A 25,496-nucleotide genomic window follows, 5' to 3' on the forward strand; every position below is an offset into this window, starting at 1 on the left:
GCCAACACTTAATCAATATTTTGTTTTGTCTGTTATTTGTTATGGATATAGCCTCTGTGTGCTGGGGTTGTGCAATGCAAATGGCTATAACATGCCTACATACAGACTGGAATTTGCAAATACAACGGTCAAAATGCCTAATATAATGCCTAATATAAGTCCGTGCTCCCAAATACTGGAAAAAGTGTGATTCATTAGGTTACATGCTCACTACAGTAGCCCCACATGGCTATAAAAATACATTATGCAATTATATGTCCATGAAATAACACACATATTTAGATAGTGGAATAGGCCTAGCCTAAATCATGTTTACTTTCTATTTTGCAGCTCAGGAGTTATTCTAGACAAGGCTCTTCTGTGTCTTTATAGTATCATTCCCACACAAGTCATTTGCGGAAGGCCCAAGCCTATACTACGCCATCTAGCGGCGAGCCTGAGCGGCGCAGCGGTCAAACGCGGAACCCAAACCGGCTGCGCGCGTGCGCCATCGTGCATAAATGTATTTCGTCCCCCTACACCAAACGCGAGCACGACACGCAGGTTAAAATATCAAAACAAACTCTGAACCAACACTAATTAGTTCAGAGGTTGTTTTTATATTTTAACCTGCGTGTCGTGATCGCGTTTAGTGTAGGGGGACAAGATACATTTATGCACGATAGCGCTCGTGCGCAGCCGGTTTGGGTTCCGTGTAAGGCACTACATCTCAGTGCTAGAAGCGTCACGCCAGTTCGAATCCAGATGTGATTGGGGGTCCCATAGGGTGGCGCACAATACGCTCAATGTCGTCCGGGTTTGGCCGTCATTGTAAATAAGAATTTGTTCTTAATTGACTTGCCTAGGGAAAAAAATAAAAAAGCTTGTGTTGACATCGGCAAATGCTTTTTTGACATTGCACATTTTATTCAGGCAGAAAAATGTATGTAAACGGAGCTCAATTGATTTCATTATTACTGTCAATGACTACTATCAACAAGGATCCCTCATTATCTTATTTTACTACGTGTAATAATGCTGTTCTATAATAACTTGTACACCCATCCCCCACGTCGACATACTTCGCCCACATTCTTCTCTGCAATGGGGCCTAGACTGGGCATGCGTTGATTTTCCAGTCGTTCATGGGGGATGAACGTGTAGGGGGGGCGCTCTTGTATCACCGTTGCTGTAGTGAAGGCCGTTCCTTGGTGATACAATCAGACGAGAAGTGGGGGTGGCGAGAGAAAAAAAGCTAACAGGCTTGGTCGCTCTTTGTTTCTGGCTAGCGTTGGAAATCGAAGGGACCTATCGGCGAAGGGTGATTTCAATGTAAGTCAGATTCAACCATTTTATTTGTAATACTTCGTCGATGTTATCCTTATTTGGATTATTGAGACGTAATTTCAGTTTCTAATACCCTTTGCTTATCGTTGGGTTGGAAGGAACGTTAGCATCAAGACCGACATATTTATTAGTCTTGTCTGCAGTGCAGACTGGCGTCAGAGTGAAATGAATGAATTGTGTTTTTGGTAAATGTATCTGTCTAGCTAGAGCGGGGGTACGGGATGCAGGTTGGATCAATCAACTGAAAGGATTGTTTAACCTTTACTCTCTTGCTGCATCTCCAAAGTCAGCAAAATAACCCAATTCTCACCATACATTTTGTAACGACAGCATGTTCGGCTAGTAGAGACTATACCAGCTAACGTTAGCCAACTGTCTGGCAGGGTTTCTTTGTGTTTTTAGTTTTCATTTTATACACATTATGTAGCTAGAAAACAATGTTTGTTAGCACATCACATGACTGAATGGTTTCTGACCTGTGTTGTAAACGGAACTGAGTTACTATACATAGCTAGCTTTCTAGCCAAGCTAAGCTAACTACACCACATTAGCTTAGCATCCGTTAACAGTTTTTTTTTTTACAACGTTGGTTAGTTAGCGTCTACAACTAAATATTTAGCAAGTAGTTAACGAACGAAGTCTTTACCCAGTTAGCTACCGTAATTCAATTTCTACGATTACCAACTGCAACCGGCAACTATGGGCCACTAGCTAGCTAAATATCCGTGTTTTACTAAAGCTAGCTAGCTTAAGTCAAGTCGCCGGTAGAAGGGTTTACAGTATCAAGCTACTACTGTCTCACCAAAGAGAATGCATCACTCCTTGGACATAACTGTTAACATAACAATATCTAGTGAGGAGGAACGACAATCGATTCCACTCTCAATCGTTTAAATAGCTAGCTATAACGTTACTCGTCTCACTAACATGAATGTCATGATGTCGACAACTTTAACCACACATCATGGTTGCTGTTTACCTTTTATGTTTATTCTGTCGGGAGTGTATGGGAGGGAGTTCTTTTTATGCATGCAGCTGCTCCTGGGCAGCATCATCTGAATCACCTCGTCTGAGTATAAGGTTTCCAAACAAGAACTCTCCTCATTCTGTCAATCGCCACACACTGGGAAAAATATTTGGTCATTCGAGCATATTTCTCTCCAACTATCTGCAATTATTATATTTGAGGGAAGCAATTATTAATAAAAGTATACCATTTTATAATTGATTTGTGATATGGGTTGTATTATCAAAGGCAGGCATCTGTAATCATCTAGAGGTCTTTAGGTGGGCCTGTGCAAACTGAAGATCAACAGAACATTGGTGTCTTTCAACAAATCAAATGCTTCACAACGAACAGGTGTAGACTAACTTCCCAGCAATGCAGGGGAAAATATTAAAATAACATGAGGAATAGCCAAAATACACAATGAGTAACGATAACTTGGCTATACACAGAGGTACCCGTACTGAGTCGATGTGCAGAGGTACGAGGGAATTGAGGTAGATAGCTATACATATAGGTAGGGGTAAAGTGACTAGGCAACAGGATAGATAATAAGAAGTAGCAGCAGTGTATATGATGAGTCAGGGTTAGTGCTTAAGGGGGTCAATGCAGAAAGTCTGTGTCGCTATTTGGTTAACTATTTAGCAGTCTTTTGGCTTGGGGGTAGAAACTGTTAAGGGTCCTGTTGGTTCCAGCGTTGGTACCGCTTCTCGTGCAGTAGCAGAAAGAACAGTCTATGACATGGGTGACTGGAGTCTGACAATTTCTAGTGTTTTTCCTCTTACCCCGCCTGGTAAAGAGGTCATGGAATTCAGGGAGGTCGCCCAAGTTATGTACTGTGCCTTACGCACTACCCTATGTAGTGCCTTGCATTTGGATGCCAAGCGATGATGCAGCCTGTCAAGATGCTCTCAATGGGGCCTCCCGGGTGGCGCAGTGGTTAAGGGCGCTGTACTGCAGCGCCAGCTGTGCCATCAGAGACTCTGGGTTCGTGCCCAGGCTCTGTCGTAACCGGCTCCGACCGGGAGGTCTGTGGGGCGACGCACAATTGGCTTAGCGTCGTCCGGGTTAGGGAGGGCTTGGTCGGTAGGGATGTCCTTGTCTCATCGCGCACCAGCGACTCCTGTGGCGGGACGGGCGTAGTGCGCGCTAACCAAGGTTGCCAGGTACACGGTGTTTCCTCCGGCACATTGGTGCGGCTGGCTTCCGGGTTGGATGTGCGCTGTGTTAAGAAGCAGTGCGGCTGGTTGGGTTGTGTATCGGAGGACGCGTGACTTTCAACCTTCGTCTCTCCCGAGCCCGTACGGGAGTTGTCGCGATGAGACAAGATAGTAGCTACTACAACAACAATTGGATACCACGAAATTGGAAAAAAAAAAGATGCTCTCAATGGTGCAGCAGTGTAACTTATTGAGGATCTGAGGGCCCTTGCCAAATCTTTTCAGCCTCCTGTGGGGAATGAGGCATTGTCGTGCCTTCTTCGGGACTGTGTTGGTGTGTGTGGACCATGCAGTTGTGACTGAACAGGGAGTGCAGGAGGGGACTAAGGTTCTCATACGCTTACAATTATGTTTTGATTCTTGCTTGAAAGTTGCTAAGATTATAGTTGGTTGTCGTCTTTGCAGAATAACTTTTTTGGATGCATCAATTGTTAGCTAGAATCCTAACGCTCATTGATAAATGCTGTGGCAAAAGCCAAAGAGCCATTTTACTGGTTGAAGTATTTAAGTATAATGCAGTTGATTTGTGATAATGACACAAATATTATATAAAGCAGGATATTCATACGAGCCTTAAAATCAAATTATAATACCATATGTCTGCTGCTGCAGAGGGACAAGAGTCATGAGAAAACATGTTTTTTGATCCGTCATGGAAATAAAATTGCACAAAAAAAAGATAATGGAAAACAAGCTATGGAGGTAAACCACTGGAGATTTGGTGCAGGTTCAGCCAACAAACGCAAAAAAAGATTGTCAACTACAATTTGGTCAGTATCATCTGTAATTTGTCCTCTCTGCAGAGTGGTGCTTGGTGCTGTCACATTCTCAGACTCAGCTGAGAGATGTCCACCCCAGACCCCCCCATGGGAGGGACGCCTCGGCCGGGCCCCTCCCCAGGACCGGGGCCTTCTCCAGGAGCAATGATGGGCCCCAGCCCTTCCCCGGGCTCTGCTCATAGCATGATGGGACCCAGCCCAGGTCCCCCAGCCTCTGGGCACTCCCACCCACAACAGGGGCCCTCAGTATATCCTCAGGAGAATATGCATCAGATGCACAAAGTAAGACAGAAAACGGGCACATCCTTAAATGTAATGTGTGCGGTAACATTTTTGGACAACTTAAAAAAATATATATACTAGGTTAGCATTAATCTATTCTTCCTTTACTGTATATAAGAAATGTATGTGCTATCTAAGTAGGACATGCTTATGTTAATGTATTAATGTGTGTTGTCTTCTCCCAGCCTATGGAAGGCATGCATGAGAAGGGCATGTCTGATGACCCTCGCTATGGATCGATGAAGAGCATGGGCATGAGACCAGGTGGAGGCCACATTGGAATGGGACCCCCTCCTAGCCCCATGGACCAACATTCCCAAGGTACCATACCATGGGTACTGATTAGATTGCATAGAGGATAGAGGAAACATTGACTCTGTTGTTGAAGGAGCTTTACACAAAAGGTCAACTTATTAGCTTTCCATATGCTCTAAATATGGTGCTTATGATTTTAGAGTTAAGCACAATTGTTTTTAAAGCCAATTACCTGAGAAGAGAATGCTAACTCGTGCAGACGCGTGTGCACTTGTACTGTGAACTCAACCAGCTAGTTTCTCCACTTTCACTTCTGTCTTTTGTTGGGTAGTGTGAGCAGCAGACGCTCAGATGGGGGGGGGGGCATGAGGCTTCCCCTTTCAGACAATGCTGGTGGCAGCTGTCTGCTACAAAACTACTCAGTCACCAAGGAGAGAGGGACAGAGGGGCTGTTGAATTACTGTAACACAGGAGAGGGTGTTTTTCTGTTGACTCTTCTACCCTGTATTGACTGGTGTGACAGAGGGCAAGGCTCAGCTGTAATGTGCGCATGTCTGTTAGACTAATTTGTAAGTCTTTGTATCGCCAGTCCAGCTCATAATCATAATACCAGTCTGGATTTGTTTAACATTTCTACTAGTCTGTTGGCATCCATTTCGCCACCATTTTCGATGTATCTAGCCATTTATTTTAGTCATTCAAATCAGTTTCCCACCGTTCTCAGTTAAAGGGACAGTCATGCCCTACCATTCCCAGGGAAGATTACTTTTCTCACCTGTGCTGTTGTCTCTCCTCCCCAGGCTACCCCTCTCCACTGGGGGGTTCTGAGCACTCTCCCAGCCCCGTGCCAGCCAACGGCCCTCCCCCCGGCCCCATGATGCCCTCTGGCCCAGGTGTCCCCATGGAGGGAGGTGACCCCCAGGCCATGGGCCAGCAGAACCGCGTTGGGGTCGCAGGTCCGAGTGGTGGTTCTGGGCCAGGCGGTGTTGGGCCAGGTGGACCCACCCCCTTCAACCAAAACCAGCTACACCAGCTCAGGGCTCAGATCATGGCCTACAAGATGCTGTCTCGCAGCCAGCCCCTGCCAGACCACCTGCAGATGGCTGTGCAGGGCAAGAGGCCCATGCCAGGGATGCAGCAGCAGCCAGGGATGCCCAACATGCCCCCTTCCTCTGGGCCTGGAGCGGGGCCTGGACAGCCACCAGCAAACTACAACAGACCTCATGGTGAGGGGGGGAATGTACAAAGTTATGCTACACAGGCTGCCAATGAGTTTTGCAACCCTATGAATGACACACAAATGTTCTCTCTCTCAAACAAATAAAATAAATCATTTGAATGCTGAACGGAGACCCCTGGTGGTGAAACTTGAACACATGTTCTCAGTTCAGGCACCATTTTCTACGTTAACTAGACTTCAGTAGGCATGAATGCCCAGGCAGTGTCTGATCATTTCTAATGTCATCTTGCAGGAATGGTAGGCCCAAACATGCCTCCTCCAGGACCCTCAGGTGTTCCCCCTGGTATGCAGGGCCAGCCCACCAATGGACCCCCTAAACAATGGCCCGAAGGTGAGGCTCAGCTTGACCCCTGGGCAGTGATTCACCTGTGTGGAGAGAGCACTCGTCTGTAGGGTTTTTAGTCCATGTTCTTCTCTTTCCTGTGCTGATAGTTTCACCAGACCTATCACAACGGTAGGCCGTCAGTGTAAACTGACTTGTCTAGTTAAAAATAAATTAAACAAGGAATACACACATATTAAACAGATAATAATTGCACCAAAACACTGTAGAATCAATGGTAGAACTAATAATTATTTCAATGCCATATGTTCTAGGGCCCATGGTGAATGCTGCTGCTCCATCCAGTGCTCCCCAGAAGCTGATTCCCCCTCAGCCCACTGGGAGACCCTCCCCTGCTCCCCCCTCCGTGCCCCCTGCTGCCTCCCCGGTCATGCCCCCCCAGACCCAGTCCCCCGGGCAGCCCCCCCAGCCCCCACCTATGGTGCTGCACCAGAAACAGAACCGCATCACGCCTATCCAGAAGCCCCGTGGCCTGGACCCAGTAGAGATCCTCCAGGAGAGAGAGTACAGGCTGCAGGCTCGTATCACCCACCGTATCCAGGAGCTGGAGCATCTACCAGGGTCTCTAGCCGGAGACCTGCGCACCAAAGCCAACATCGAGCTAAAGGCCCTGAGGCTGCTAAATTTCCAGAGACAGCTGCGTCAGGAGGTAGTGGTGTGTATGCGTCGTGACACGGCCCTGGAGACGGCCCTCAACGCTAAGGCCTACAAGCGCAGCAAGCGGCAGTCCCTCCGTGAGGCCCGCATCACAGAGAAACTGGAGAAGCAACAGAAGATTGAACAGGAGCGCAAACGACGCCAGAAACACCAGGTACACAGGGGGTCGGGACAGAAATACCAGGTACACAGAGGGGTCGGGACAGAAACGCCAGGTACACAGAGGGGTCGGGACAGAAACACCAGTTACACAGAGGGGTCGGGACAGAAACGCCAGGTACACAGAGGGGTCGGGACAGAAACGCCAGGTACACAGAGGGGTCGGGACAGAAACGCCAGGTACACAGAGGGGTCGGGACAGAAACGCCAGGTACACAGAGGGGTCGGGACAGAAACGCCAGGTACACAGAGGGGTCGGGACAGAAACACCAGGTACACAGAGGGGTCGGGACAGAAACACCAGGTACACAGAGGGGTCGGGACAGAAACGCCAGGTACACAGAGGGGTCGGGACAGAAACGCCAGGTACACAGGGGGTCGGGACAGAAACGCCAGGTACACAGGGGGGTCGGGACAGAAACGCCAGGTACACAGGGGGGTCGGGACAGAAACGCCAGGTACACAGGGGGGTCGGGACAGAAACGCCGGGTACACAGGGGGGTCGGGACAGAAACGCCAGGTACACAGGGGGTCGGGACAGAAACGCCAGGTACACAGGGGGGTCGGGACAGAGACGCCGGGTACACAGGGGGTCGCCACGCCGGGTACACAGGGGGTCGGGACAGAAACGGGTACACAGGGGGTCGGGACAGAAACGGGTACACAGGGGGTCGGGACAGAAACGCCGGGTACACCGGGACAGAGCTACACAGGGGGTCGGGACAGAGACGCCGGGTACACAGGGGGGTCGGGACAGAGACGCCGGGTACACAGGGGGGTCGGGACAGAGACGCCGGGTACACAGGGGGGCCGGGACAGAGACGGGTACACAGGGGGTCGGGACAGAAACGCCGGGTACACAGGGGGTCGGGACAGAAACGCCCGGGTACACAGGGGGGTCGGGACAGAGACGCCGGGTACACAGGGGGGTCGGGACAGAGACGCCGGGTACACAGGGGGGTCGGGACAGAGTACACACGGGACAGAAACCGGGTACACAGGGGGTCGGGACAGAGACGCCGGGTACACGGGGGTCGGGACAGAGACGCCGGGTTCCCAACCTAGATGTCAGATGATCCTCACATTCTTGTAAGACCTCCAGTGCTTCGCGTTGTATTGTATAGACACTAATATTCAGAGGTTTTTGTACAGGAATACCTTAACAGCATCCTGCAGCATGCTAAAGACTTCAAGGAGTACCACCGCTCCATCACAGCCAAGCTCCAGAAGGCCACCAAAGCTGTGGCCACGTACCACGCCAACACTGAGCGCGAGCAGAAGAAGGAGAACGAGCGCATTGAGAAGGAGAGAATGAGGAGGCTGATGGTGAGTGACCATACAGCTGCGTGACCGTTTACACAGTCACTATTAAATAGCCATAGATCTACTCTAACACCCGTAGTCAATGTGTGTCCTTCCCTAGGCGGAAGATGAGGAGGGCTACCGTAAGCTGATTGACCAGAAGAAAGACAAGCGCCTGGCCTACCTGCTGCAGCAGACAGACGAGTACGTGGCCAACCTCACCGATCTGGTCAGAGCCCACAAGGCTGATCAGGCCCTCAAGGATAAGAAGAAGAAAAAGAAGAAGAAGAAGAAGGTGAAGAATGAGACCAAATGTTGAAAGTGCATCTTTCTGAAGTTCCTTTTGTTGTATTGTTACCTTGTGTTTTACTGCGATATGCGGCCCCCCGTGTTTACGTTGTTGAGCCTGTCATTGCAATATGAGAAACTGATGTTCATGTTCCCTAGAAGCCAGAGAGTGGGGAGGGCCAGCCTCCTGCCCTGGGACCCGACGGAGAGGTGAGTTTCAGATCCCAAGTGAAAGATTTGGTCCGATAAAATCCAGACAATTTCCCACCAAGCTTTTTGACAAAGTCATCTTCTCTACCATCAGTTCGTGAAGAACAATATAATGAATGAATGTAAGCCCCATCACTCAACATTTTAACTAATAGGCCCTTTTCATGTCTGGTAATAGGCCATTTGCCCCATGATATGTTGATAAGAAACTAAAAGGTAGCATTGTTTCCAGGCTCCCTGTTTTTCACAAGGCCACAGGAATACTTGTTTAATTTTCCATGAAATGATCATATTGACAGGCAATAATATATCACACAGTTTCCAGTCAATTTCTCACTCGTTCCCTCTTCCACTCTCAGCCCCTGGATGAGACCAGTCAGATGAGTGACCTGCCTGTGAAGGTGATCCATGTAGATAGTGGGAAGATCCTGACGGGGCTGGATGCGCCCCGGGCTGGCCAGCTGGACACCTGGCTGGAGATGAACCCTGGGTCAGTTAACTCTTGTTTACCCAGACTGTGGGAATAATGACGACACGAGAGCCTGAGGAATATGAAATATAATTTTCCTTTGGAAAGGATGAACATTGTACAAATCTAAATGCTTTTCACACTGTTGCTTAGCCATAAGTACATAAACACTGTCATCTCAAAACAATTTCATCGGGCATCACAACTAATCATTTAAACTTTTCTCCTGCAGGTATGAAGTGGCCCCTCGTTCAGACAGCGAGGACAGTGGCTCAGAGGAAGAGGAGGTATGTACCTTAGAGACCACAATGCTCTCCTTACCCCCCCCACTTTCCCCTTTAATATATGTATATCGTAAACCTAAAGACACCTTTAAATAAATGTAGACCGCCGTGGATGAGACCTTGCGTGTGGAGTCTGTTCAGAGGCGTACCACTCTTGCCTTTGGCTTTCAGAAACTAGGTCATTGCCAAGTCAAACCAATGTAACCCTTTCTCTGCATTGTGTACTATAAGGCTTATATTAATGTAAATCAAAATGTATTGTGCTGTAAATATCTTTACTGGAACAGAGATCTTTTCCAGATTAATTTTAATCCTGACCAGTTCATGGGACAAGCTGTGTTCTAGTTTCCATAAATAATATTTTATTCCTATTCGATAACGTCTTTTGACTTGACCTTGGCTGAGACAGTTTGAGCCAGGCTGTGTGGCGCCTGTATCTGAGTCCATCCTCTTGCTCCGCACCCCTCAGGAGGAAGAGATGGAGCCCCAGCCCTCCCAGGCTCCCACCGAGGAGAAAAAGAAGATCCCAGATCCCGACACAGAGGACGTGTCCGAGGTCGACGTCCGCTACATCATCGAAGGGGCCAAGCAGGATGTGGATGATGAGTATAACAGTGCCGAGGCTGCGTTCGCCCGAGGCCTGCAGTCTTACTATGCTGTGGCCCACGCCGTCACTGAGACGGTGGACAAACAGTCCACGCTGCTGGTCAACGGGCAGCTCAAACATTACCAGGTACACAGTCTACCCACGTCACAGTAACGTGATTTCACATACACAATGCATGCTGTAGTGTTTACCTTTCACAATGCTTACAAGAAGTAACGTCTCAAAAAAGAAGAGATGACACATGACCAAAGCCTGATGACTATGTGAGACAGTAGAATGACTGGTTTGTGTCCCTTTCTCCTCTAAGATCAAGGGCTTGGAGTGGCTGGTGTCTCTGTACAACAACAACCTGAATGGGATCCTGGCTGATGAGATGGGTCTGGGCAAGACCATCCAGACCATCGGCCTCATCACCTACCTCATGGAGCACAAGCGCATCAACGGCCCCTTCCTCATCATCGTGCCCCTCTCGTGAGTCCTTCTCCTTTCCTCTAGTTGGTTCTCAGCTCCTTTATGGACCGGAACTGATGCAGTATTTCTGTTTCAATCGAGATTCTCACCTGTAATTATACGGATACAAGCCCGAAAGGGCTGTTATGGGTATTTTCCACGGTCATAGATATTTTTGCCTTGTGTTGTGTCAGTGCCTTGTGTTGTGTCAGTGCCTTGTGTTGTATCAGTGCCTTGTGTTGTGTTGTGTCAGTGCCTTGTGTTGTGTCAGTGCCTTGTGTTGTGTCAGTGCGACTCGAGGTGGACAGAGAAAGTGTATGTTTATCAATTTATCTCCCGTCTTTGTTTTCAGAACTCTGTCCAACTGGGTGTATGAGTTTGATAAGTGGGCTCCAACGGTGGTGAAAGTCTCTTACAAAGTGAGTAGCCCCTTTCAACCCTTCTTCCAGGGTGAAGTTTGACAATTGCATAGTAGGTGGTCCGCATGTACATGTGAATATCCTTTGATTATAGTGTTCTGTTGATGTGTGTTCTACCATGTCTCTGTCCAGGGCTCCCCACAGGCTCGCCGGGCATTCCTCCCCATCCTGCGCAGCGGCAAGTTCAACGTACTGCTCACCACCTACGAGTACATCATCAAAGACAAGCAAGTGCTGGCTAAGGTAGGGACCCACCTCTTCAAATCACCCTGTGCACCGCCTTAGAAATGTCCCTAGTCAGACAGGTGAACCTATGGAAACTTCCATTTCATCTTCTCACGCCACTGTACTCTTTACCTCTCAGCTGCGATGGAAGTACATGATAGTGGACGAGGGCCACCGTATGAAAAACCACCACTGTAAGCTGACTGTGGTTCTGAACACCCACTACCTGGCCCCGCGGCGTCTGCTGCTGACCGGCACCCCGCTGCAGAACAAGCTGCCGGAGCTCTGGGCCCTGCTCAACTTCCTGCTGCCGACCATCTTCAAGTCCTGCACTACCTTTGAGCAGTGGTTCAACGCCCCCTTCGCCATGACCGGAGAGAAGGTGAGTTAGTCAAGGCTCTGGAGAGGGGTGTTTTGGAGACATTGGGGTCATCATGTCTGGACTCTTACCCCCCTCTCTCTCGACCCTAGGTGGATCTGAACGAGGAAGAGACCATCCTGATTATCCGTCGTTTGCACAAAGTGCTCCGCCCCTTCCTGCTGCGCAGACTGAAAAAGGAGGTGGAGTCCCAGCTGCCTGAGAAGGTCTGACTCCTGTCAATCGCTTGGCTTTCAGTCTCCAAGGACAATAAAGATAAATTGATTCTTTCAGTACTTTAAACTCATATCAGTGCAATGTTTTAACCTGTTCTCTCCGTGTGTGTGTGTGTGTGTGTGTGTGTGTTCCCCAGGTGGAGTATGTGATCAAGTGTGACATGTCGGCCCTGCAGAGAGTGCTGTACAGACACATGCAGGCTAAGGGTGTGCTGCTCACCGACGGCTCTGAGAAAGACAAGAAGGTAAGGAGGAGTAGAGAACCCCCTCACTGCTCTCCATACACCCCCTAACAACTGACTGGGGGTCAGTTATACTGGGCTGTTTAGATGGGTACTACAGGATAACTAAGTGCGGAGTGTTGTGTTTCAGGGTAAAGGAGGCACCAAGACCCTGATGAACACCATCATGCAGCTGAGGAAGATCTGTAACCATCCCTACATGTTCCAGCAGATCGAGGTACAGTGCAAAGGGCCCACCTCAACTCTTCCATGAATTGAGAAGAGATGTTGACTGAGGTGTAAGATTGTGGTTAAAGCTTCTCATTTTAACCGAGTAGTTGTGACTCGTCTGTTCACAGGAGTCCTTCTCTGAGCATTTGGGATTCACTGGGGGCGTAGTGTCTGGGTAAGCAAAGCATCTGCTGACGTTGCATGTCGATGCTTCATGGTGCTGTGGTTGATCTTACTATGTGTGGCGCGTTCCCTCATCCACCCCTCTGTTCTCGTCCCCTGCCTCCTCCAGACCTGACCTGTACCGCGCCGCTGGGAAGTTTGAGCTGCTAGACCGTATCCTGCCCAAGCTGATGGTCACCGACCACAAGGTCCTGCTCTTCTGTCAGATGACTTCCACCATGACCATCATGGAGGACTACTTTGGCTGGCGCAACTTTAAGTACCTGCGTCTGGACGGTGAGAGGCGGGATAGGAGAGATATTTAGTCTGGTGGCTTGTGCTCAGAAAATGAATTCAAGACAAATTCCAGAAGTATTTTGTACTGTGAGAAAAACAGTACTATGTGTAGGATTTGTTTTGTACTTACAGTATGCAGTTTACTAGAACACAATAGCTCAACATTGTGGTGTGGGGAGGCTGATGTACGATCACAAGCTGAGCTCATGTTATTTGCATATCCCTCCTGCTGTTGTTTCCTGTGGAAACTGGTCACTATCACCATTGGTCTTTGTCTCCGTAGGAACCACTAAGGCTGAGGATCGTGGGATGCTTTTGAAGACCTTCAATGACCCCGCCTCTCAGTACTTTGTGTTCCTGCTCAGCACCAGGGCCGGCGGGCTGGGCCTCAACCTTCAGTCTGCTGACACTGTGGTCATCTTTGACTCAGACTGGAACCCACATCAGGTTCAGCTCATTACCCTCTACTGCAGTATTATGCTCTAGGAATCTCACTGGAGTTATTGATATATATTTAGAAAACAGCTAGGATTAGTGGCTATTGAGGTGATTTTGTGAGGTAACAGCCAACTCCCATGTCCTGCCCTCCCCCTAACTCTGATCACTCACCCCTCTCTTTCTCTCTCCCTCCCCTGTACAGGATCTGCAGGCCCAGGACAGAGCCCACCGTATCGGGCAGCGGAACGAGGTGCGTGTGTTGCGTCTCTGCACCGTTCAAAGTGTGGAGGAGAAGATCCTGGCGGCGGCCAAGTACAAGCTGAACGTGGACCAGAAGGTCATCCAGGCCGGCATGTTCGACCAGAAGTCGTCGAGTCATGAGCGCCGTGCCTTCCTGCAGGCCATCCTGGAGCATGAGGAACAGGACGAGGTCGGGGCCCCGGGGGCTGGCGCGCTGGGGGGGCGTTGGTGGGTGTGATCATGACCGTCCACCACACTACCCGACCGCCCACACACCTCCCTACCATTTAACCTTTCTTTACTTTTCTATCCTCCTCCTCTCTACCTTCTGGATTTAGGGGCTGTTCCTTTTTTTAGGTTTGGTTTCCCCTCTTCTTCTCGTCCTGCGTTTTCTTAATTTTTTTTTACTTTTTATTTATTTAATGAAGCTCTTTTTCAATAACAAAGTAGCCGTCCTAGCTGGAAGTCTGTTCTATCTATACAGTTAGTAGGAGCAGTGGTTTCCTGGTAGACGTATGCATCACATCTATTGTAGGATATTTACTCCAATACATCACGCACTACATGTTATAATGCACTTTATATGATACTAACAACTGATAAGCATTCAAGAATTCTAGTTCAGAGGCGTGGCTCTGAGGCACCACTAACAGCCCTGTGTTCACCCTTTCTATTGTCGACAGGAGGAGGACGAGGTGCCTGATGATGAGACTGTCAACCAGATGATTGCCAGGAGCGAGGAGGAGTTTGACCAGTTCATGGTCAGTCCCATAGTTCTTCAGGATTTACAGTAATGTAGTCTGAGTCTTTCTTGAGGCAACTGGAGGCTTCACGGTCAACCTCTAAACTGAAGACTGCCCTGTTGGAGGCTTTGACACAACCTCAAGTCTGATAAAATGACATCCATGCATAGACTTAAGATGGAAATCTACCATTCTTCAACTGTTTTTTCCCCCTCTTTTCTTACACTGTACCTCTCCCCTCCAGCGTATGGACCTGGACCGGCGCCGCGAGGACGCCCGCAACCCCAAGAGAAAGCCCCGTCTGATGGAGGATGACGAGCTGCCCACCTGGATCCTAAAGGATGATGCCGAGGTGGAGAGGCTCACCTGTGAGGAGGAGGAGGAGAAGATGTTTGGTCGCGGCTCTCGCCAGCGCAAGGAGGTGGACTACAGCGACTCACTCACAGAGAAGCAGTGGCTCAAGGTCAGCTATCCAGCTGTTGTGGTTGAAAAAGCTTTTAGCTAATAATTGAAAGTCCTATAACTGAAATCTATGACCTGCAATGCTGATGTGTGGTTCCCCCTCCAACAGGCCATAGAGGACGGTAATCTGGAGGACCTCGAGGAGGAAGTGCGTCACAAGAAGACGACCCGGAAGCGCAAGCGAGACCGCGACGACATGCCCGGCCCGGCCACACCCAGCTCCAGTGGCGGTGGTCGCAGCCGTGACAAGGACGAGGAGGTCAAGAAGGCCAAGAAACGCGGGCGCCCTCCGGCTGAAAAACTGTCCCCTAACCCCCCATCCCTCACCAAGAAGATGAAGAAGGTGGTGGACACTGTCATCAAATACAAGGACGGGTGAGTTGGTGGGCTCCTATGTCTGGATGACAACTCAGTGAAGGTCCTGATTATACCCTGATGAAGACAGCTTGGCTGTCAACGTTGGTAATTGCATTTTTGCATCTGAGCTCCCAGTGTGCGACTCTCTTTGATTTTCACGTTTTCTACTCCGCTAGCCAGCAACTTGCCTAAATAGGTGTGCTTTTCTTTTTCTTCTAGATAACTCAGTGAAGGTCAGCACATGACGACAAACGCAACCTACTTTGTCATGTAATGGTCAGAGCAGAGCATGTGGAGGTGGACTAATCCCGGAGTTTCCCTGTTCTCCTATTTCACAGCAGCAATGGGCGCCAGCTGAGTGAAGTCTTCATCCAGCTGCCCTCCCGCAAGGAGCTGCCTGAGTACTACGAGCTCATCCGCAAGCCTGTCGACTTCAGGAAGATTAAGGTATGGCGCTAACCCTTTAATGTATCGGTTATAAGACTAAATCAAATCAAACTTTATTTGTCACATGCGCCTAATACAACCATGAAATGCTTACTTACAAGCCCTTATTAACCAACAGTGCAGTTCAAGAAGAGTTTAAAAAAAATATATTTACCAAATAAACTAAAGTAAAAAATAATAAAATATAACAATAACAAGGCTATATACAAGGGGTACCGGTACCGAGTCAGTGTGCAGGGGTACATGTTAGTTGAGGTAGTTTGTACATGTATGTAGGGATGAAGTGACTATGCATAGATAATAAACAGTGAGTAGCAGCAGTGTACAAAACAAATGCATTTATGTAGTCGGGTGGCCATTAGAAGAATTGTTCAGCAGTCTTATGGCTTGGGGTAGAAGCTGTTAACTTCTTGCGTCGAGCCATCCCGGATCCGGTATTGTGACTACAGCCTCAAGCTCATTACCATAACGCAACGTTAACTATTCATGAAAATCGCAAATGAAATGAAATTAATCTATTTGCTCTCAAGCTTAGCCTTTTGTTAATAACACTGTCATCTCAGATTTTCAAAATATGCTTCTCAACCATTGCAAAACAAGCATTTGTGTAACAGTATTGATAGCTAGCGTAGCATTTAGCGTTAGCATTCAGCAGGCAACATTTTCACAAAAAACAGAAAAGGATTCAAATAAAATCATTTACCTTTGAAGAACTTCAGATGTTTTCAATGAGGAGAGTCTCAGTTAGATAGCAAATGTTCTGTTTTTACAAAAAATATTATTTGTGTTGACAAATCGGTCCGTTTTCTTCATCATTCTTCATCACGTTTGGGTAAGAAAAAAAACGAAAATTAAGTAATTAAAACGCAAACTTTTTTCCAAATTAACGCCATAATATCGACAAACATGGCAAACTGATGTTTAGAATCAATCCTCAAGGTGTTTTTCACATATCTATCGACGATAAAATCCTTTGTGGCAGTTGACTTTCTCTTCTGAAGAAAATGGATCGCGCATGGACCTACAGATTACGCAATAATTTCGACACAGGACACCGGGCTGGACACCAGGTAAATGTAGTCTCTTATGGTCAATCTTCCAATGATATGCCTACAAACACATCACAATGCTGCAGACACCTTGTAGAAACGACACAAAGGGCAGGCTCATTCCTGGCGCATTGACAGCCATATAAGGAGACATGGGAACACAGCGCCTTCAGAATCTGGGGCATTTCCAGTATGAAACTTCATCTTGGTTTCGCCTGTAGCATTAGTTCTGGGGCACTCACAGATAATATCTTATAATATCTCTGAAACGTCAGAGTTTTGTCAGAGTTTTGTCTTTCCAAGGCTGTCAATTCCATGCATAGTCAAGCCTCTTTTCGTGACAAAATATCTTGTTTAAAACGGGAACGTTTTTTTATCCAAAAATTAAAAGAGCGCCCCCTATCTCGAAGAGGTTAACCTCATAGTCCGCCCCATCCCGCATGCGGTCGCGTTACTACAGCCTCAAGCTCATTACCATAACGCAACGTTAGCGATTTCTAAAAATCGCAAATGAAATAAATATGCCTGCTCTCAAACTTATCCTTTTCTTAACAATCCTGTCGTCTCAGATTTTCAAAATATGCTTTAGAACCAGAGAAAATCAATAATTTGTGTAAGAGTGGTGATAGCTATCTTAGCATTTAGCGTTAGCATTTAGCACGCAACATATTCACAAAAACCAGCAAAGGGATCAATAAAATAATTTACCTTTGAAGAACTTCAGATGTTTCAATGAGGAGACTCTCAGTTACATAGCAGATGTCCAGTTTTTCCTGAAAGATTCTTGTGTAGGACACAACGTTCCGTTTTGTTACTATGCATTTGGCTACCGAAACTAACCGAAAATTCAGTCACCTACACGTCAACCTTTTTTCCAAATTAACTCCATAATATCGACTGAAACATGGAAAACGTTGTTTGAATCAATCCTCAAGGTGTTTTGTCATATATCTCTTCATTGAAATGCCGTCCCTGGAAGCCTGCATTCTTCTCTGATTCGGATGGAAAAATACTGGTAGCTGACTTTTGCGCACCAATTTCCACGCAGACACCGTGCGGGACACTTGGCAATTGTAGTCTCTTATGGTCAATCTTCCAATGATATGCCTACAAATACGTCACAATGCTGCAGACACCTTGGGGAAACTATAGAAAGTGTCCGTTCATTCCTGTCGCATTCACAGCCATATAAGGTGATCATGGAAAACGTAGCTTCAGAAATCCTGTTCATTTCCTGGGCGCTCAAACATCTTGGTTTTGCCTGAAGCTTTTGTTCAACGGCACTCACAGTGAAAATCTTTGCAGTTCTGGAAACGTCAGTGTCTTCTTTCCAAAACTATAAATTCCAAGCATAGTCGAGCATCTTTTCGTGACAAAATATTGCGCTTAAAACGGGCACGTCTTTTTATCCAAAAATGAAATAATGCCCCTAGTGGACTAACAGGTTAAGGAGCCTTTTGGTCCTAAACTTGTCGCTCTGGTACCGCTTGCCGTGTGGTAGCAAAGAAAACAGTCTCAAAGAAAACTGTTGTCTCTGACAATTGTATGGGCTTTCCTCTGACACCACCTATTATATAGGTCCTGTATGGCAGGAAGCTTGGTCCACTGATGTACTGGGCCGTACGTACTACCCTCTGTAGCACCTTAAGGTCAGATGCCGAGCAGTTGCCATACCAGGCGGGGATACAACCCGTCAGGATGCTCTCGACGGTGCAGCTGTATTACTTTTTGAGGATCTGGGGACCCATGCCAAATCTTTTCAGTCTCCTGAGGGGAAATAGGTTTTGTCTTGGTCTCTTCACGACTGTCTTGGTGTGTTTTGGACCCTGATAGTTAATTGATGACGTGGACACCAAGGACCGTGAAACTCTCGACTCGCTCCACTACAGCCCCGTCGTTGTTGATGAGGGGCTGTTCAGCCCGCCTTTTCCTGTAGTCCACGATCAGCTCCTTTGTCTTGCTTCTGGTTGAGTGTGAGGTTGTTGTCCTGGCACCACACTACCAGTTCTCTGACCTTCCTGTTGGCTGTCTCATCGTTGTCGGTGATCAGGCCAACCACTGTTGTCGTCAGGAAACTTAATGATGGTGTTGGAGTCGTAGGTGAACAGGGAGGACAGGAGGGGATGAAGTACACACCCCTGAGGGGCCCCGGTGTTGAGGATCAGCCTGGCAGATGTATTGTTGCCTACTTGTACTACCTGGAGGCGGCCTGTCAGGAAGTCCAGGATCCAGTTGCAGAGGGAGGTGTTTAATCCCAGGGTCCTTAGCTTAGTGATGAGCTTCGTTGGCACTATGGTGTGGAACACTGAACTGTAGTCAATGAACAGCATTCTCACATAGGTGTTCCTTTTGTTCAGGTTGGTAGCACTTCATGTCTACCGACGTGAGTGCTACGGTGCGGTAATCATTTGGCTTACATTCGCTTCCTTGGGCACAGGGACTATGGTGGTCTGCTTGAAACATAGGTATTACGGACTCGGTTAGGGAGATGTTGAAAATGTCAGTGAAGACACTTGACAGTTGGTCCGCACATGCTTTGAGTACACATCCTGGTAATCCATCTGGCCCTGTGGCTTGTGAATGTTGACCTGTTTAAAGGTCTTACATCACACAGTCATCCAGAACAGCTGGTGCTCTCGTGCATGCTTCAGTATTGCTTGCCTCGAAGCAAGCATGAAAGGCATTTAGCTCGTCTGGTAGCCACGTGTCACTGGGCATCTCGCGTCTAGATTTCCCTTTTATAGTCCGTAATAGTTTAAGTCCTGCCACATCCGACGAGCCTCAGAGCCGGTGTAGTAGGATTCAATCTTAATCCTGTATTGACGCTTTGCTTGTTTGATGGTTCGTCTGAGGGCGTAGCAGGATTTCTTATAAGCGTCCGGATTAGTGTCCCGCTCCTTGAAAGCGGCAGCTCTAGCCTTTAGCTCGATGCGGATGTTGCCTGTAATCCATGGCTTCTGGCTTCTGGTCACTTTGGGGACGACGTCGTCGAGGCACTTATTCATGAAGCCGATGAATGAGGTTGTATACTCCTCAATGGCATTGGATGAATCCCGGGAACATATTCCACTCTGTGCTAGCAAAACAGTCCTGTAGCGTGAGTCACTGGTACTTCCTGCTTTAGCTTTCGCTTGTAAGCAGGAATCAGGAGGATGGAATTATGGTAAAATTTGCCAAATGGAGGGCGGGGGAAAGCTTTGTATGAATCGCTGTGTGTGTAGTAAAGGTGGTCTAGATTTTTTTTTTCTCTAGTTGCACTTGTGACATGCTGGAAAAATGTGGTAAAACTGCTTTAAGTTTGCCTGCATTTAAGTTTTCTTGTTTGCTTATGGCATTCTAGAGTAGGGTTGATTGCAGTCTTAGTGCCGGCATCTGTCTGTGGTGGCAAATAGACGGCTATGAATAATGAAGATAGTGGGGTCTACAGCTTATCATAAGGTAATCTACCTCAGGCGAGCAATACCTCGAGACTTCTCTAATATTAGACATCGCGGGAATCGGCTAAGGAATCACATTCGGTAAAACAGTCCTTGTGGGAGGTTCGGGGACTGGCAAGTCACATCTAGCTGTCTAGTTCTGATCTTCTCAGTCCTGTGTTGTTCTCTACTGGTCTGATGACTATTCTGATGTCCTCTCCTCTGTTCCCCTCCAGGAGAGGATCCGCAGCCATAAGTACCGCAGCCTGAATGACCTGGAGAAGGATGTGATGCTGCTGTGTAGTAACGCTCAGACCTTCAACCTGGAGGGCTCTCTGGTGAGTGTCCGGCAACAGGGAGCGAGTGAGGGGAGGGCTGACCGTTGTTGGGCATGATAAGACAACGCTGTGGGGGTGCTGGGATATGGAGGGCCTGTTTCAGCCCAATGTATTACAGATCCGAGGAGACTTGTCACAACCTTTATGGTGAATTGAACGGTATCTCTCATACTCTGGAGAAATGTCACAGTAGCCTGTTACCCTGCTGGTGACATCTTCTATATTTCTCTGTGGCGTCTCTCACCCCCCAGATCTATGAGGACTCCATCGTACTGCAGTCAGTCTTCACCAGTGTCAGGCAGAAGATTGAAAAGGAGAAGGAGGAGGAGAGTGAGGGAGAGGACAGTGAGGAGGAAGAAGAGGAGGAGGTGGACGAAGGCTCTGAGTCTGAATGTGAGTGTTACAGTATTTACATATATATTTTTATTTATTTAACCTTTATTTAACCAGAAAGGGCTCATTGAGATTAAAATCTCTTTTTCAAGAGCGCCCTGGCCAAGATGGGCAGCACCAAGTCATTACAAAAAAATTACAGACAGACATCCAGTAAAAACCATTGAATTCACACGAGTATAAAACTGCAAATTAAAAACATTGACCGGGCAGGGAATCAGCCTCAAAATCCTTCATCAGTGATTTAAAAACACCAATCGGGGCAAGTTCTTCCAGTTTAAAAGCATATGCACTTAGTGTCATAGTCCACTGTTAAAAGGGCAATCTGCCGCTCAAACAACAACGCGTCCCACCCTCCTCCCACCAGTGTCTGGTAAATAGCTGACTGGTGGGGCTGTTGAAACCACTCTCAAATTCATAGACTGAGCTATGAATGCATAATTATAGTTTTAACCACGTTTTGAGGCTGTACAGTGTTTGTTTACAATTACATTGTTTACAAAGGAGTAAAACAAGTTTATATTTTTGATTCTGGTGGAATGTGCCAATTTAACTCAGCTCATGAGGCATTTTAGAACTTATATTCTTCAAGAATCAATGGGTGTAAATCATTCATTTAAAAGTCCAAAAATAGATGTTGCTATCAGGGATTGCCCCTTTAAACTATTTAAGAATTTTTTGAGCTTTTGAAGAATTGTAAGCTCATGGATTTGTGTCCATGCTTCTTTCAGCTCGTTCAGTGAAGGTGAAGATTAAGCTGGGGAGGAAGGAGAAGGAGGGCAGAGGGAAGGGCCAGCGCCGGAGGGGCCGTGGCTCCCGGGCCAAACCTGTAGTGAGCGACGACGACAGCGAGGAGGAACAGGAGGAGGTAAGACACATGCACAAATACATTGAGACACTACTTAACTGTCAATTTAAGCTTCCATTCGAAGCTGTCTACTGTCCTGTCTGAAGTTGACCTCTTCTAAGCTCTCTGCAGTGAAGGCTGTCTACTGTCTTGACTGAAGTTGACCTCTTCTAAGCTCTTTGCACTGAAGGCTGTCTAGCAACACTGATTAACTTGTGTAACTCAAACCAGCAGTATTTTATTTGAATTGTCTTTAACACTTACGTTTTTTGTTTTCAGAAATGTTTTCTTAAACGTCTACAGTCGACTAGGCTGGTGATCAACAAGCTATGTTTTATTGGGTTGAAGGATTAAGTGTTTTTTCTTCTGGCTTCTATTTCAGGCGGGTTCGGCCAGCGGCAGTGAGGAGAACTGAACTGAACCACTCCTGTTCTGCGAGGACCAACGGCCCACTGAGACCCTCGACTGGAACTTATATATTTTACCTAGATTCTATAGCAGGGAGACAAGCCAGTGGAGAGGGGCCTAGTTTTAGCTAGATGAGCTGATTTTTAGTGAGACAAATGTATTCCATAATTAAAATACACCATCAATTAAAAAATTTAAAAAATGATAGCAAAAAAAAAAACACTTACATATTTAAGCAATCCTGGTATGAATAGCTGGACTGTGTCTTTTTGCCTTCTTGTTTTCTCCTGAAAGTGATTTAAGGTGGACAGAGTTTGATTAGCAGACTGATCGTGGACCACAGGGAGAGAGTGCTGACTTTAAGTGAGTTTGTTTTGTCGTTTTGTTTCCTTTGAGATGGAGCTGTGTGACCGGAGTCGCTGTGGTTTCTTAAGTCCCTTGAATGCATGTCGTTTGGTCTGTGGAAATGCACCTGGGTGTGTCGTTCTATTATATCTCTGTTTAATTTAAGAATACAAGTGAGATAAACGGTACGTTCCCCCTTAGGCCTTCCTCCGGCTACAAGTGAGAAGGGAAGGGCGGGACTCTGTCTCGCGTCTGTGTCACTGGATTCCAAAAAGTACAATAAAGGTGTCTCGTAATTAAACTTTCCTCTCTGCTGTTGTCTTTATTCACTTTATGCACTACACATGATTAGTTATCTTTTATGTACACTAGATGGCCCTCTCACCTTGACCAGATAACAGTACTCTGGATGAAAAGCCACGGTTTGAAGATTTAGGTGTTTTGTTGATGTTTAGGTTCAAGATTTTCTCCTTGAGTCTGAACTGTAAACATGCTGACCACTAAATGAATGCTAGTTTGGTATGATCATTTATACAATTCAGTTTAAGTATTTTAGGCCACAGTGCTTTTTAAAGTCTTGTAGCACTCACACAGTTGTATTACTCTGGGCATGTGTGAGATCCTGCCAGGGCTTCCATGCCTCTGATCTCAGATACACATCAGTTTCTTCTTCCTCAGGTCACTCATTGACCCTGCTGTTTTTTCCCACTCCCCCTCACACTGCTTTGTTCCAGCCGTGGCCTCATGTCATAACACCTGGACAAATACTTTTTTTTGTGTGTGTGGAAAGTCGTTTTTCAGTGGAACGTTTTTGAATGGATCTGCTGTAGAGTCCGTTCTCTCCTCAAATGGTTTGTCGACTCGTTTCAAGTGACTGAAGAGCTACTGTCACCACATTAAACATGATGCCAGGGATTCTGACTGCGCTGAGATCAACCTCTGACTAGCCTTATTATCCTAAGGGTTAACATGGCCAGTTTATTTTGTAGTTTGTCATTGATCAAAAATACATTCCAATAAGAAAGCTTATTTGCTAGGAGGGATGATGGTCAGGAGTGGTGAAGTTGAGGTGAAATCTGAAGAGATATGGATGATGGACAAGAATGTGAGTGTTGAAACCAGGAGAACAGATCAGTGTACAGGATTTATAGCTGGCGCACCACCACAGGGGTGGAAGAACCGAGTCGCCAGTGGAACAGTTCCTCTCACTGCTCTGTAGGCAGGGAGAGGAGACGGTCTGTTATGAACAACATCCATGACACACATGTGAGCTGTCTTGAGGGGTTGAGTGGAGGGCAAGGCGGAGGGGTTGCAACCAGTGGTTATATGTTTCAACATGTATCTGCACAAGTTGTCTCACATTGTCATATCTCCAAGACTTGTGGCATACGAGAGGAAGCTGGATAGCAAGGTTCCAACAGAAGTGACCTTGAGTGTCGGACACAATCTCTCATTTGAGGACACTAAACACTAAAATAACACATCCTAGATCTGAATGAATGAAATATTCTTATTAAATCCTTTTTTCTTTACATGGTTGAATGTGCTGACAACAAAATCATGCAAAAATTATCAAAGGAAATCAAATTTATCAACCCATGGAGGTCTGGATTTGGAATTACACTCAAAATTAAAGTGGAAAATCCACACTACAGGCTGATCCAACTTTGATGTAATGTCCTTAAAACAAGTCAAAATGAGGCTCAGTAGTGTGTGTGGCCTCCACGTGCCTGTATGACCTCCCTACAACGCCTGGGCATGCTCCTGATGAGGTGGCGGATGGTCTCCTGAGGGATCTCCTCCCAGACCTGGACTAAAGCATCCGCCAACTCCTGGACAGTCTGTGGTGCATCGTGGCGTTTGTGGATGGAGCGAGACATGATGTCCCAGATGTGCTCAATTGGATTCAGGTCTGGGGAATGGGCGGGCCAGTCCATGTCATCAATGCCTTCCTCTTGCAGGAACTGCTGACACACTCCAGCCACATGAGGTCTAGCATTGTCTTGCATTAGGAGGAACCCAGGGCCAACCGCACCAGCATGTGGTCTCACAAGGGGTCTGAGAATCTCATCTCGGTACCTAATGGCAGTCAGGCTACCTCTGGGGAGCACATGGAGGGCTGTGCGGCCCCCCAAAGAAATGCCACCCCACACCATGACTGACCCACTGCCAAACCGGTCATGCTGGAGGATGTTACAGGCAGCAGAAAGTTCTCCACGGCGTCTCCAGACTGTCACGTCTGTCACATGTGCTCAGTGTGAATCTGCTTTCATCTGTGAAGAGCACAGTGCGCCAGTGGCGAATTTGCCAATCTTGGTGTTCTCTGGCAAATGAAAAATGTCCTGCACGGTGTTGGGCTGTAAGCACAACCCCCACCTGTGGACGTCGGGCCCTCATACCACCCTCATGGAGTCTGTTTCTGGCCGTTTGAGCAGACACATGCACATTTGTGGCCTGCTGGACGTAATTTTGTAGGGCTCTGGCAGTGCTCCTCCTGCTCCTCCTTGCACAAAGCCGGAGGTAGCGGTCCTGCTGCTGGGTTGTTGCCCTCCTACAGCCTCCTCCACGTCTCCTGATGTACTGGCCTGTGTTCTGGTAGCGCCTCCATGCTCTGGACACTACGCTGACAGACACAGCAAACCTTCTTGCCACATCCTGCATTGATGTGCCATCCTGGATGAGCTGCACTACCTGAGCCACTTGTGTGGGTTGTAGACTCCGTCTCATGCTACCACTAGTGAAAGCACCACCAGCATTCAAAAGTGACCAAAACATCAGCCTGGAAGCATAGGAACTGAGAAGTGGTCTGGTCACCACCTGTAGAACCACTCCTTTATTGGGGGTGTCTTGCTAAATGCCTATAATTTCCACCTGTTGTCTATTCCATTTGTACAACAGCATGTGAAATTTATTGTCAATCAGTGTTGCTTCCTAAGTGGACAGTTTGATTTCACAGAAGTGTGATTGACTTGGAGTTACATTGTGTT

General features: G+C 47.3%; 1 protein-coding gene across 2 annotated transcripts; it reads left to right on the top strand.

Moving 5' to 3' along the window:
* Positions 1-834: 834 nt before the first annotated feature.
* On the top strand, positions 835-22,810 carry LOC118364657 (transcription activator BRG1). 2 transcript variants are annotated; one of them, XM_052491287.1, is made up of 31 exons: positions 835-1,311; positions 4,356-4,613; positions 4,799-4,934; positions 5,669-6,094; positions 6,341-6,439; positions 6,706-7,262; positions 8,420-8,593; positions 8,691-8,864; positions 9,017-9,067; positions 9,427-9,557; positions 9,769-9,823; positions 10,290-10,553; positions 10,735-10,898; positions 11,230-11,296; positions 11,429-11,539; positions 11,661-11,903; positions 11,993-12,106; positions 12,253-12,360; positions 12,488-12,574; positions 12,696-12,742; positions 12,860-13,026; positions 13,310-13,473; positions 13,667-13,894; positions 14,388-14,465; positions 14,692-14,910; positions 15,019-15,284; positions 15,605-15,713; positions 20,415-20,516; positions 20,768-20,909; positions 21,641-21,777; positions 22,139-22,810. In XM_052491287.1, the coding sequence occupies exons 2-31, from the start codon at positions 4,398-4,400 to the stop codon at positions 22,169-22,171; spliced, it is 4,869 nt and encodes a 1,622-aa protein (XP_052347247.1). In that variant the 5' UTR covers positions 835-1,311; positions 4,356-4,397; the 3' UTR covers positions 22,172-22,810. The 2 variants fall into 2 exon arrangements, with proteins under 2 accessions (XP_052347247.1, XP_052347246.1); XM_052491286.1 differs by lacking the exons at positions 835-1,311; positions 4,356-4,613; positions 4,799-4,934; ... (17 more) ...; positions 12,860-13,026; positions 13,310-13,473 and having other exon boundaries at positions 13,784-13,932; positions 15,608-15,713.
* The last annotated feature ends 2,686 nt before the right edge of the window (positions 22,811-25,496 follow it).

This window comes from Oncorhynchus keta, chromosome 32 (genome assembly GCF_023373465.1).
Source record: "Oncorhynchus keta strain PuntledgeMale-10-30-2019 chromosome 32, Oket_V2, whole genome shotgun sequence".
Taxonomy (NCBI): domain Eukaryota; kingdom Metazoa; phylum Chordata; class Actinopteri; order Salmoniformes; family Salmonidae; genus Oncorhynchus; species Oncorhynchus keta.